General features: G+C 36.5%; 1 protein-coding gene across 1 annotated transcript; it reads right to left on the reverse strand.

Moving 5' to 3' along the window:
• Positions 1-9,635: 9,635 nt before the first annotated feature.
• On the reverse strand, positions 9,636-10,400 carry LOC147524376 (protein FAR1-RELATED SEQUENCE 5-like). The gene is made up of 2 exons (XM_086574491.1): positions 9,954-10,400; positions 9,636-9,911 (listed from the first exon to the last, which is right to left on the reverse strand). Exons 1-2 carry the CDS (start codon positions 10,398-10,400, stop codon positions 9,636-9,638), a joined length of 723 nt encoding a protein of 240 aa, XP_086430617.1.
• Between the last annotated feature and the right edge of the window lie 4,979 nt (positions 10,401-15,379).

The raw sequence follows: 15,379 nt of genomic DNA on the forward strand, positions 1-15,379 counted from the left end.
CTTAGATACGGTGTTTCGAATATTTTGACACTTCAACATGAAGCTTAATCCCAAAAAATGTACTTTTGGGGTAAGTTCAGGGAAATTCCTCGGATATATCGTCACAAAGCGAGGTATCGATGTTAATCCAGACCAGATTCAGGCGATACAGTAGATGCCTTCGCCAAGTACTAGGAAGCAAATCAAAAAGCTTACAGGCAGAATTGCAGCCTTGAATAGGTTTATATCTCAGACTGTAGGAACCATTATGGTTGCAACGAATGATCTACGAACCGCGAACACCCACGCGTAGCGGAATAAAGGGTGTCCACAGTTTTGGATATAAATCATACCTTTAGATCGGCTAAGATAACTCTGAGAATCCAAGATCTACGAATCCGAATCAACCTCTTGATCTTCTGTTGTATTCCTATCAATGGAATGGACGTTGTGTGGGCAATGATCTACCACCCTCTTCTTTCTCTCTTGGCCTCTCTCACTCATAGAATTTGGAACCGATTTTAGATCTACTTTTCTTGAGCAAAACCTTGAGAGAAAACGGCCAGAGAAAGAGGTTTCTATTTATAGGGTACAACATGGACCATGAGGAGAAATTAAGGCTGGGCCTCCTGACGAGCTTGGGCTTCCCATGTTCGCCCAGAACACACGACCCAAGTCCGTCAACAAATGACTTATTTCACTAAAGGCCATTATTGCACTACCGCCCTAATCCCAAATTACGTGTTACGTTTATGGGCTCCATATTATATGCTTGTTGATCTCCCCGTGTTTAAGATATCGAATGTCCGTTGATTAAGTCAAGTTACTGATAACTACATTAATCAACTTCTTATGTCCTTGAGTAGTATCACTCAACCTCATTGTCATGTCGGATTAAATCCACCTGCAGGGTTTACATGAAAATCCTCGTGAGCTCCTCAAGGGGACATCATCAACCCAACCTCTTGTGGGTCACAAATTCCTTCTATAATCAACATCACACCTTACATACAATGTCATTACCCAATCCATCGAGTTTGTTGATTCACAAATGAATCTCACTCATTGATGATTTAAAGCAATGTACAATGCACGTAAGTGCCCGTTATTATATCCGGATTAAGAGGACAAACATCCATAATAACAGAGGTGTCAAGTTTGTTATCTTATATAGTCAGTATAAAGAGAAACAACCTCACTTGGTCCTGTTCAATACACACAAAGTGTACTAGTGTAATCCTATAGTCAAGATAGACTAACATTAGATTATACTACAACCGTACCAATGGTTTGTCCAAATCCATCTAGGTTGTGAACGTTTACTTATACTTTATAAGGTACTGATGATATGATCTTTTGTGTGTCACCACACACCATATCATCTACAACATAAAGTATTAAATGCATGCATATAACTAATAACATATATAATATGCATAATATTTGCCCATATGATTCTCATTCAAAATATAAAGAATTAGAATTAATACAAAAGTAATGCTTTTAGTATATAACCCTATCACGGACTTCCGATAGATGTAAACCTTTTTTCAAATTGTTGAAGAAGAATACAATGTTCATATGGGATGAAGAGTGTGAAATGGCTTTCTTCAAATTAAAAAAGTATATTCAAGAAGTACCAACTTTAATTAAGCCAGAAGAAGGAGACACTTTATTCTTATATCTTGCTGTATCAGATTTTGCCATTAGTTCGGTATTCGTCAAGATAGAAGAAGGAGATGAGCGACCAGTTTATTTTCAGTCTAAAATAATGCTCGAGGCTGAAACTCGATATTCAATGTTGGAAAAATATGCATTAGCTTTTCTTTATTCTACTCAAAGATTGAAGTCTTATTTCCAATCACACTTAGTAGTGGTGATGACAAATCTTCCTCTGAAGTAGACTTTAGCTAAGACAGCTAAATCAGGTAGAATGGCGAAATGGTCAGTTCTTATTGATGAGTATGGAATTGAATATAGAAACAGAGTGTCGGAAAAAAGCCAAGTTTTGGCAGATTTTTTAGCAGATTTTCCTGCTGAAAATGAAGATTGGAAGGCTGAAGAAGATAATATTACATTCTTACAGGAGCCTGATAATGCAATGGATGAGGATGATCCATGGATGGGTTTAAATGGGTGGAGGCTGTTTGTAGATGGATCATCAGGGCAAAAAGGGTGTGGTATCGGCACTGTGCTGATAACCACAGAAAACCAAAGATTGGAATCAGTTGTTACTTTGGGTTTTCACGCTTCCAACAATGAAGCTGAATATGAGGCTCTAATACCAGGTTTGGAGATGGCTAAATCGCTAAATATCAAAGACTTATCGGTTTTCAGTGATTCTCAGTTAGTGATAAGTCAGATCAATGGAGGTTATGTAGCAAAATGCGATAACATGATCGATTATTTGAACTTTGTTAGATTGAAACTCAAGGATTTCAGAAAGATTAAGTTTCAGCACCTTGATAGGGGTGAAAACCGACATGCTGACGCTTTGGCATAATGAATGGCTATGCTTGAGAATGAGGAAGGACGTCTGTTACATATAGGTGTTCAGCAAACCCCAAGTATTGATATAAAGCATTCGGAGGTGATGGAAATAGATACGCTGGGGGCGTCATGGTTAAGCAGTTATATGTCGTTTATGTTTGAGGGTAAATTACCAGAAGATAAAAATAAGGCTAGAAGGGTAAAAGTAGGAGCAAAAAGATATCTACTAATTGACGATCAGTTGTATTAGAAAAATCTAGAAGGTCCACATTTAAAATGTATATCGCCCGACGGGGCTATACAAATTATAGTAGAAATGCATGAAGGGGAATATGGGAATCACTTAGCAAGAAGGTTGTTAGCAAATAAGATAGTGAGACAGGGATATTTTTGGCCACAAATGCGAAGAGACTGCCTTCATTATGCGAAAAAATGTATCCAGTGTCAGAAGCATGGACATGCCATTCATGTTCCAGCAGAAGAGTTACATTATGTATTGAACCCATGGCCGTTTGCTTTATGGGGAATGGACATTATGGGTCCACTAATACCTGGAAAGGGGAAGAAAAGGTTCATGTTAGCGGTAACAGACTACTTCACTAAATGGGTAGAAGCTATAGCCTTGCAACACGTCAAGGAACAAGATATCATCAGTTTCCTGTTTGAACGAGTGGTTTGTAGATATGGATTACTATATGCTATTATATCGGATAATGGCCCTCAATTTATCGGAGGAAAAGTAAAAGAGTTCCTAGAGTCATATAGGATCAAGCATTTTACATTGGCACCTTATTACGCTCAGGGCAATGGGCAAGCTGAAGCGACAAATAAGACCATCATGGATAATATTAAAAAGAAGTTGGAGGACAAGAAGAGTTTGTGGGTAGATGAGCTAAACAGTGTGTTATGGGCATACAAGATAACTCCGAGAGTAGCCACAGGGGAATCACCATTTACTCTAGCTTATGGTATGGAAGCGGTTACTCCAGTGGAGATGGTAGTATCGATATCAAGAACAATGATGGTAGAAAAGGGTTTGAATAACCAAGGAATGCAGGTAGAAGTCTTAAACTTGGAAGAAAAAACAGAACAAGCAAGAATGAGGCTTGATTCTTATCATTAACAGCTCAGGAAAGCATTCAACAAGAGAGTTAAAGAAAGAAGTTTCCAAGAAGGTGATTTGGTATTGAAAGAAGTCACACAAGTAATAGAAGAAAAGGGAGCTGGAAAGCTGTCAGTGAATTGGGAAGGTCCTTATATTGTCCATAAGGTGGGAATAAATGGAGCATATTATCTGAAGAAAGCTGATGGTGAATTGCTAGCAAAACCTCAGAATATCAATAATCTGAAGGTATTCTATCAATAATGATTGTTTTCAAATTTTATAAGGAAATAAGGTATGTACAAAGATGGTTCAATTCAATAAAAAGTTCAAATTCAAAATAAATGTGGTTATCTTTTAAATGTTGTTATCTTATGAATGTTGTTATCTTATGATAAAAAGTCCTGCTATCGACAGAAATGTTGATATCAGGCATATCGTCAAAAGTCCTAATATCAGAAACCGATGCAGATATCAGACATAAAAAGTCCTGGTGATTGATAGAAATGTTGATATCAGGCATAAGAAGTCCTCCAATCGACAGAAAAATTGATAACAGGCATATCGTCAAAAGTCCTGATATCAGAATCCGAGGTAGATATCAGGCATAAAAAGTCCTGGTGTTGACAGAAATGTTGTTATCAGGCATAAGAAGTCATGCTATCAACAGGCGTTTTGATATCGGGCATATCGTCAAAAGTCCTGATATCAGAAATCGAGGCAGATATCAAGCATAATAAGTCCTGTTATCAACAAAAATGTTGGTATCAGGCATATTGTCAAAAGTCCTGATATCAAAAACAGTGGTAGATATTAGGCACAAAAAGTCCTGCTATCGACAAAAATATTGATATTAGGCATATCGTCAAAAGCCCTGATATTATAAACCGAGGCAGATATCAGGCATAAAAAGTCCTGAGACTGACAGAAATATTGATAGCAGGCATATTGTCAAAAGTCCTGATATCAAAAATAGTGGTAGATATCAGGCATAAAAAGTCCTGAGACCAATAGAAATATTGGTATCAGGCATGTGGTCAAAATCTAAGACAAAGCAAAAGAACAAAAGGTTATAATATGATCTGCAAGCGACGATGCATGATAGATCATTCAAACAATAAAGGTATGTTGTTATGCTTTGTTTTTCTATTCTAGAAATAACTACTTGGTTCAAAGCATATCGAAAGGTATATTTTCTGATGACACAAGTCTAAGTATCGCTGATACTCTCTTTTTGGTTGAGGGTATCGAAAATATGATTTTCTTCTGATACTAGTATAAGTATCAGCAATACTTTTTTTTTTATTGAGCGTATCGAAAATATGAATTTCTTTTTAAACGAGTGTAAGTATCGCTGATACTCTCTTTGGGTTGAGGATATCCAAAATATGATTTTCTTCTGATACTAGTATAAGTATCAACGATACTCTCTTTTTATTGAGGGTATCGAAAATATGGATTTCTTTTGATACAAGTCTCAGTATCGCTGATACTCTCTTTGGGTTGAGGATATTGAAAATATGATTTTCTTCTGATACTAGTATAAGTATCGGCGATACTCTCTTTTTGTTGAGGGTATCGAAAATATGGGTTTCTTTTGATACAAGTCTAAGTATCACTGATTTCTCTTTTTGTTGAGGGTATCAAAAATATGGTTTGATTTTGATACAAGTCTAAGTATCAGCGATATGCAAGTTCGGTGAAGGACATTGAGAAGTTCACGCAAGTTTTGTTGTTGATAAATTCTTGGGAATTGAGAAATGGAAAGAAGCATAATTAAAGCATTTAGAAACAATCAAAAACATAAGGGACAAAAGTTACTGATAAAGAAAGAAAAAGATTGTAGCAATATTACAAAACCAGAAAAACATTGTAGCAAAATTGGTGCAGTTACAATTTTCCAGTACCACATAGTAATGCCGACAAAATATTAGCTTTAAGAGGGAGGGGTACTAAGGAGATCATCTATCTTAGCAAATTCATCATTTTGGGTGATATCAGTAGAAATGCGAGAAGCTATAGTGGTTGGTACATCAGGAATGATAGGAGGCACAGGTACGGGGTCCTGGGCAACAACATCAAAGGGAGTGACTCCATGGGCTATAAGAACATCATGAGGGATATAGGGTCTAAAGGCTATCAATTGTTCACCTAGAATATTCAAAGTATCAACGACTTCATTAAATTCAACATCAGAAGCGTCCTTGTACTTCGCCTCTTCTATGGTGAAGTTGTCAGTAACATGCTTAAGAGTTTCTGCATGTTCAGCAATTTTTTGCTGTAAAACCTTCTCGGCAATTTTAGCATTAACTTCAAATTGATCTTCAGTTGATTATTCTCGGTTTTTAACTGAGTATTTTCTCTTTTCAAGCTAGTTACTTCTTGAGTTAGTTTATCAAGTTCTTTTTTGTGAGCATTGATGGTTTTTTGGAATCGACCGATATCCAAATCTTGTGAATAGTGGAGATCAAATTGAGCCAGGGCATTTACCTTAGCCTACGAAAAATATGGGAACATATAAGCAGACAGGAAAAGTTTGGTTAAGCAATATAAGGAAAACTAAGTATGAGTACCTTTTCAATGAAGTCACAGAAATTTGTCAAGTGATCGACAGAAGACACTTTGCGTACCACGAGTTTATCCATAGGAAGAATGCAGTTAGTATAGAGTGTAACACCCAAATCCTCAGGAGGATTTTCACCAAGTAGCGATGCAGTTAAAGGGACATCCTGTTCATTAATTAAACGGAAGACAGGACTAAAGATGGTACTAGGATCAGCAGAAGGAACAGAGTCAAGATTTTGGTTAGGAGCAAGACCACTCTCTCCCCAATTAGTTTTGCACTTCTTGGAACTAGTCTGACTATGATTATTTTAGGAGGAAGCGGTAGATTTATCTTGGGGAGCAGAAGATGGGTTGACCTTAGCAGGAGCAGTCAGAATCTCAGAGGGAGGGACAAACTGCTTATCTTTAGGAGCTTGAGCTGATACAGGTTCAGAAGCTTGCTGTTTGTTCTTATCAGGTAAAAGGCGACCAACATTGGGATTCACGGACTTTTGAGCCATATTTGTATACAACAAAAGATGCTGATCAAATATATTTTGTAAAATGGGATATTCATAAAAGTCAGGAACTTCCTTTTCAATTTGGAGAAAAAGAGTTGGAGTCATGGCAAGATTGTTATCTAAATAAGTCCAGAAGCATGGGAGAAGATGAGGAGGCAGTTCATGCAAAGCAAAGGAAGACATAAGGAAAGAAGGGTCATCTATGGGATTTTTCGTGGGGGATTGAGTTGAAGTTGGAGACTGACCCATTTTCTGAAGAGCCCGACTTTTAAGAACAAAAAGAGGCTCGCGATAGTTTTTGATATCATGAAGGGGAACAGTGACTTTGGGGTTCCCTTCTACATCAGCCCTAGTACGTGCATTGATTTCTTCTTCGGTCCCTTGCAAAAGTCTGAGTACTCTATCTGAGTTCCCACGCGCTTTGTCAAAATGAGGAAGGAAAACTGAAAAGAGGTAGAGAAGTTGGGGGTCAGAGGGGAATTCCGATATATAAATATCAAAAGTAAATCAAAAGAAAGGTATACCTGAAGTATTGAAGACTTGATATTTTAAGGGAGGATTCGTTGCAGTGTCGGCACTTTCCCATGGACCCAGAACAACGATAGGATACTGTGTCCATTCTTTGTCGCTTTTACAGTTCTGACAAAGGATACCCCTAATATTTTTCCGGGTATGTTTTTTGGGATAAAAATATCCGATATGCTTTTCACAAAATCTATAGTGCATAAGGATATCCGACAATCTAATTCTATCAGCTTTATAGTGTTCGGGGGAGAGATGGCTATTGTAATAATTACAGACAAACAGTAATCTCCAAAAGTTACCCATACCCTGACTAGGGGAAATGTTCAGATAGTTTAACAGTTCACGATCGAGGCTCGTTAAAGGAAGTCTCAAACCAGCGACGATTTGGCCGACAGTAACAATAATCCCTCGCTTGGTACGGCTTTGACATTGGGTGAAGCTTCGGGCACCAGCATAAAAGGTGGAGGGAATTTGATAGGCAGGGGAACTAAAGCTAAGTTGGGTCTTTTGATGAAAAAAGCGTTAATATTCCATGTCTCCATTGACTCTTATCATTAATAGTATCGCGCTCAGATTCAGAATCAGTAGTGGCAAAAGGATGACAAGGGACTCCTTTTACAACATATGATAACTCCCAAGAAAGATGAGGTCGTTCGGTAATAGCAGAAGTAGAGGCAAAAGCATGGCTATCAAGTCTATCACCAGAAAGGGTATTACCACTATCAACGCTAGCATCATAAATGGTGTCCTCACTTGCCATTGAAAGGGCTATAAGCAAAGAGGGGATGACAAAGGTATTTTTTAGTATTGAAAATTTAATATATATAGCATAGCATTAATATAGTATTAGATTATCGGAAAATGCGAGACATAGGGTTGGCATATCTAAAATATTTGAGATAACAATGTCCATATGGATATATCCAATAGTCATAACAGTACAAAGAAAAATACATGATTAAATCATCCTATGTAAACGGAGGTGCGATATTTTTTCATAGTTAAAAGAGTTTAAGATAGTGTAGTATACCATCATATAAAGCACAAACATAAAAACAAAGACAGATTTGGAAAATTTGAATTCCAAAAACCAACTTTAAAACCCTCAAACTGTCATTTCATATTCTTGCAAAATAAGTATATATCAATGCTGGTTCTAGATAAGTTAACCAATTGCAAGGAAAAAGAAGTGTACCTGGATTGAGTGCAAGAAAGAGTTTCTTCTTTGAAGAACAAGCCAGAATGCGGGAAGAATGTAAAGCGAAAAGACTTGGAGTGGGGAAGAAGCGTCTCTAAGAAGCTAGGGAAATGAAACGGTTGATCTTTTTTAATTTTAATATTCAAAGAAATGGATCAGGTGGTTATATGGGCCCAAATAAAACCGCTTCTCGAAAAATTGAAAATCCGAACGAGATTTCAAATTTTCGAGAGGGGGCGATGTAGTGGGCAAATATCACGCCCTTAAATATGTTAGATGATATTTCAAAACTTGAGATATTGACATAAAAGTCAATATCTCGAGATATTTTGAGGTTATGTTTAAATGTTTGTAGGAATGAAGCGGGAAATGAAAGAAGAAGGAAAAAGACAGGTGTCAAAGGTGGATTGGGGCAAGGCTAATCAAGGAAACTATATAAAGACCGGATGAAGAAGAAATAGATTCATTCAATCATTCTGGAAAAAATTCATTAGAACAGGAGAGAGAAAAAGTGGATCAGAGCGATTGTAAACTTTCTATCTCTAAATCAATAAAAACCTTTAATTCAATTCCATTCAATCTATCATTCATCTATCAATATTGTGCAATCTAAGATCATTCAAGGATAGAAGTTCTTGGTAAACACACCTTCTTTTGTGGCTGGGTTGAACTTTACCTTCCACTCATGCTGATCACCTTTCACTCGAGACTTATAAGTATAGGTCGTGTAGCCATCACTACCCTTTTCATCATCATCCAAGACATACTCAGCTCGAGCTTTCTCACATTCTTTCTTGAATCTATCGTACGCATTCATTGTATACACTTTTGATGCACTCTTCAAGAGAACGAAAGGCGTTACTATTGACATTGCGATTCGAGTGTTCTGTAGTATATTTTTTTTTCTCTTTCAACAATTCTACTCAAACACCTATCATTCTTTAACACAAACTCTCTAAGAGTTGTAGTTGAACGGAAAAAATTCTTGAAAAAAGAATTCATGCCTTCAGAATGCCTGGTAGTATTAGTGCTAGCATAGAAAGTATCCAAGTGATAAACTGGTGCCCATTTTTCTCGAATCTCGTATATTCCTATGAGCCATTTATTCTCCACCAACTTATATGTAGACATCAATTCCTTCTACTTTGTTTTGAAAGCAATAGGAATATAAGTTTCCTGAACACACATTTTGATAGCTTTTTTGAAAGATGACCTCTTGAAATAAACATGTGGAAGTTTTTCAGGGAATTTCTTCAAAATGTGTCATAGGCAAAATCTATGTTGTGTATTTGGGAATACGCTTCGCAATAGCCACCGTCATAGCTCTGTCTTGATATGTAATGATTGAAGATGGGGCCCGCTCGCCCATGGCTGCAAGCCAAGTCTCAAAAACCCATTGAAAAGATTCTTTTGTCTCATCCAATAGGAGTGCACAACCAAACTGGAGTGACTGCATGTGGTGGTTTACTCCAGTAGATGGTATAAATGGCATTTCATATACGTTCTTGCGATATGTGGTGTCAAAGAAAAGAACCTCACCAAAATACTGAAACTGCATACGTGAATGACCATCTACCTAGAAAAAATTTATTGCCCGTGCTTCGCTATCCATCTGTATTGCGTAGAAGAAATTAGGAACTTCTATACTCTTCTTCTTAAAATAATTAAGCACTGCGGTAACATCACCTTTGACAGGTTTCTTGTACTCCTTCGACGGACCTAAGTGGTTCCAACAATCTCTGTCAAAAAAACCATTTTGTGGCACATCAAGTATATTAGTAACTTTATTCACAGGTATGCCTTCATTACGAAATGAGTCAATCAACATCTTCGCTATAACATGCAAATTTTTGCAAACAAGCATGCACATCATTTTCGCCGGACTAACAAGGTTGTGATTGTGCGCACTAATATACTTCACCACTTTCCATAATCCACTATCTTGTTTTGTCAATTTCATTGTTGCTAAACACCCGCATTTCACCGTATTCATGTTTCTCCTGTTCTTTATTACTTCTTTCTCGGACCCCTCATTTGTCATTTTTCTTACTCGTTCTATGTAAGTCCCAAAACACTCGCAAGTCATTTGACAAGTACTCACATCATCTGAATGTGGAATTCTTTTTTGGGTACTTCTAGTAACAACACTAAATCCCAATGCTTTTCCGTAGTCTATATAAAACAATTTCGCAGCTTCCAAACTTGTAAAATTCATCCCAAAATATGGTGACTTTACATTCTCTACTATACTATTTCTATTTCGTCTCGAGTTGGAATAGCTGAAGAAGCGGCCTCATTTTCATTTTCCTCAAATACTCCAGTATGAAGAAAGACGTCATCAATTGATTCTGCAAAAAAGACACAATAGATAATATAAGTATGCCAAAAATAAAGTTGGAAATATAAGTATGCATAGTATACAAATGACCCAATAGATAATGGGGATAAGTATGCAAAAATCAAGTTGGAAATATAAGTATGCATAAGTATGCAAATGAGACAATAGATAATGGGGATAAGTATGCAAAACTCAAGTTGAAAATATAAGTATGCAATCCCATAGAAAATAGAAGTATGCAAAAAAACACAATTGATTTTTCAAACAGATGGTATGAAAACAAGTTGGAAATATAAGTATGCAAAAATCAAAAGGAAATCAATGTTTGCTCACTTGGATCATTCAGTGTTGGCGTCGATTCCATCTCTCTTTATGGTTGGCGGGAAACTGGAGAAAGTTTAGAGAATTTGGTTTGTTGGAGAAGAGAAATGGGTTCGATTTCGCGTTCTAATTTTGTTTGGGTGTAATGACCATTTTACCCTCCCTTCTATTAGTTGCGTTTTATTTCGGACCCTTAGATCTTGAGATGATCTCGCGAGTTGAGTGGGTAGGATTGGGAGTGGGCTAGGAATGGGCGAAATTGGAGTGGGTGTATCCCTATATATATATATGGTTTGGCTATAGTGACATTCTTATTGTGCCACTCTTATCTCACACTCCTCCTGGTTCGTCAGATCTAATCTCAGATGATTAGATCTAATTCTGCTAAAAAATGAGAAATTTTGAAATTTCAAAATATTTCATGTGGGGGTATTCACGTCATTTTGTAGCTTCTTATCAAATCCAACATTAGATTTCATAGCTTCTTCTCCAGCAAAATTAGATTTGAATCAAAGCTTATTTCGTACTCTTATGCCATAATAGCAAACGAAAGTTCAACACTAGATCTAATCAAAGCCCACGAAAATCGGCACATTCTATGAGGTTTCATTCCTATTTGTGGGTTCTTTTACATTTGACGGTGAGGGGTAAATTAAGCATTGAAGTTTTCTTAGTTGCGGTTCGCAACTAACCAGAGGCTGGATAATAGTGTGAGGATAGGATGTTCGAACATTTGATACGTGTTGCCTTCTTTAGTGAATCGAGTAATATAATCTAGATGTAGAGCATGGATATTATATATTGAAAGAACATGGTAGACTTTCAACATGCCTTTTTCTTGTTCTAATAGAACTTGTCGACCATTTTTATACATTTTTTTTTCATCTTTAAAACAGGTTATCTGTCCATGCAAGAGAGCTCGAATTCCTAGTTACTGGACATTGTAACACCCACCTTTCTAGTAATTTTTAAACAGAAAGATGTCATTAGATATAACTGAGGAATGGACTTTCAGTTGTTTGAAGTGTCCTCCTGACCTCTAGGAGGTCAAGACAAGAACGGCTTTGGTGGAATTGACATAACTTCAACACTTCTTTCTAACATTTCCAACACTCTACTCATTGAAGGTCGGTTTGATGGGTTTGTCTGTATGTACCACAAGCCTATTAGAATCATTTTTCTTGTTATATGTCTTTCTGTTTGAGAAAGTACCCCGTGTAATTCTAGATCCTCATCCAGTTCAATGCACTTGTATATCCAACTTGGAAAGTATATTTCACTAGTATGATCGACCGCTACATCAATATTATTTCTTGCTCTCACCATTTCTAGAATCATCATTCCATAGCTGTAGACATCTTACTTATGTGAGATGCCACCAACGTTTCTACTGAACACTTCTGGAGCAATATACATTGTGACATAAGAGTATGAAATAAGCTTTGATTCCGATCTAATTTTGCTGGAGAAGAAGCTACGAAATCTAATTTTGGATTTGAGAAGAAGCTACGAAATGACGTGAATACCCCCGCGTGAAATATTTTGAAATTTCAAAATTTCAAAATTTCACATTTTTTAGTAGAATTAGGTTTGATGATCTAAGATTAGATCTGATGGACCAGGAGGGGTGTGAGATAAGAGGCACAATAAGAGTGTCACTATAGCCAAACCGACCGATATATATACCGATTATTATGATTTTGATATATAAAGTTTAGTATATATATTATAATGTTTGGGTTCGCATTTATTTAGTGTAATATAATACTAAATTTTAAATATCAAAATCATAATAATCGGTTCCGATTTCAGTTCCACCCACCGATTTTTACTATTCGGTTCTAATGGGTTGGGTTCTTCAAGACCCACTTTTAATGGGTCTAATATTTTATGACCCAGAACTACTATAAACGGTTTTGGTTCTAGTTCAGTTTCGGGTAATCGGATACCCATGCACACCCCTAGGCATAACCACCCATAATTGATTTTTAAAAAAAATCATACTCTGAAAAGATTGTGCGCCTTATCAGCATAATTACATTTACATACAAGATAAAACTACTACCTACAAATAAATTGTAGATGCTAGTTTGTTGTTAATGGGTTATTTGCCTCACCTCTGTCCTTCATAAGAGCAAGTCCAATGGGGAGTTGCTAAAAAGTGCCACTTTAACGCCTCAAAACCCACTATATCCTAACTAACCAGTCGAGGATATAATGAGTAAGAGAGCCTAGCTACTTGACTGTCTCGACAAGTGCGAGAGCATTCAAATAACCGGTTTACAAAATGAAACCATTACAATAAGTCAAATACGGGTGATAACTAACAAATAAATAAAAACAAAGAGTTCAAACTCTAACCAAATAATGTCTCAACTCATCTCTCTGCGTGATCAAGTATCAAACACCTGCAAAATCTGTAAGGGTGTAAAAACCACGCACCCAACAAGCATCATCTACTAACAAATCTTTTTACTTAAATAAGAGGAGAAAACATCGAACAAGTAACTAGCATGTAACTTAAACATTTAAAATCTCTAAATCACTAAACAATCAAACTTCCCATTTAATAATAACAGTCAATCCACATGTGAAAATAATGCAATTAAACCGAAACGATTACGTTCATATATTTCATATTTCCTTGAAAGCAATTGCACTTTATTATAATCTTAAAACTAGATCACTTATTTTAAATACAACCAGGAATACATGTCAACTAATACACTTCTAAATAGTTGTACACACAAAACCCAAATGAGACCGTAAACTCAACAATGAATACCAATTCAACCAGTCACAATTTCAGTTCAAACATGGTTTGTTCAAGAAATCAATAACAAGACCAAACACATAGTTAATGCACCAATTCACATAACTTATGCAGTCAAGACTACCACAAACTTTGCACAAAATAATCGACAATTACGTTGAACCCAAAACCTTACTAAACATACATATCGAACATCAATAGAAATAAAGACATAACTTATTTAAGATCAAAAGAAGAGGCAGTATAGATACTTGCCTGATTTATAGGAGATAAACAACAAGAAACAAGTGATATCACCACTCCAAAAACCAGATAGAAAACCCCTAAATTCCAGTTCTTCCTTATCCCATAGTGGTGGCATATTTTTACCTAAAAAAAAACCAAAATTCTGAAGCAACCCTAGTAGGTAGAATCACTCGTTGACCCATATACCTTTAGAAAGCTCTTTGAATCTAGGTTCTAAGGACCCAAATAGAATAAAAAACCGATCACAAGGGAGAAAGATATAACTGTACATTTTCGTGACAGGTACCAAATCTGATTTCTTAGCTCACTCATTTTTTTTTCTTTTATGTTGAATTCATAAGTGATATAGTTTAAACAGCCAAGGACTGAGCCTCCTCTCATTTGTTCTCTTTTGTAGAAATTATAGTGAATGAGAATAAGAAGAGATCGGTATTTGGTTATGGTTTCCTAGAGTTTTCTCTCAAACCTTAAAGTGAGTTCTCATCTTTTTTTTTTCGTTCTCAAGCATCCGAAATAGATATATGAGAATCGACTAAATGAGTGCTGGATGGATGAATGACTATAAAGAACGCCGATTTGGTCAATGACGCCACAACATGCACTTAAATCATAACCAACTCGAGAATCGAGACTAGATTAGCATTGGCGATACAGTGGACACCATGATATACTACAAAGTATTTGCAATTAAATGTTGAGAATGTGGTTATGGATACTGTAGACGATGGTTGGATACGTGAGGTGATTTGCTATGTACATCGTTCATATGATTTTACAATGCGCCGAGTTGTCTTTGAGTTTGGAGGTGTCATCGTGTGGTACTTGGGCACTAGGTGTTGGCACCAAATCGTTGGGACACCTTTCATCCCACACCCTCCTCCGGAGAATATGTGATCATTGGGAAGAGCTAGTCAGTGGAGGTTCTACCTTAGAAATAATAAAGACTTGTGGCCACACGCTTCACTCTATTTATATATTTAAATAGTGACTACGACATTTACTAGGATCGTGTCTCAAGGAGTCTTATATTGTCTGCTAACATGTACAAAGCTACTAACATGGACTTTGTGGGACATAAGGCTATTAGAAGTGATTTGTGTATCCCACACAGAGCCCTACTCTTCATCTCAAGGTCCTTACAAGGCTTTTGCTCCACATCCTTCCTATCTAGATATCCCATGAAGCTATGACATAGTTACATCTCAGGGAATGCATGTCGCCTATACCTATACCTCACATTTGTCAAAGTTATATTCTAAACATTATCCAGAATTTTGACACTCTACATGAGGTTAATATTTGGTTTATTTTGAAACTCAAATTATATTTGGTTTATAGTGAT

Source organism: Coptis chinensis, chromosome 1, assembly GCF_015680905.1.
Source record: "Coptis chinensis isolate HL-2020 chromosome 1, ASM1568090v1, whole genome shotgun sequence".
Lineage (NCBI taxonomy): Eukaryota > Viridiplantae > Streptophyta > Magnoliopsida > Ranunculales > Ranunculaceae > Coptis > Coptis chinensis.

Excerpts from the sequence above, each read along its gene's own strand:
- LOC147524376 (XM_086574491.1), bottom strand. The coding sequence starts at position 10,400 with ATGACAAATGAGGGGTCCGAGAAAGAAGTAATAAAGAACAGGAGAAAC. Across the intron at positions 9,912-9,953 it reads AGATGGATAGCGAAGCACGG|TTTCAGTATTTTGGTGAGGT; the intron begins GCAATAAATTTT and ends TCACGTATGCAG.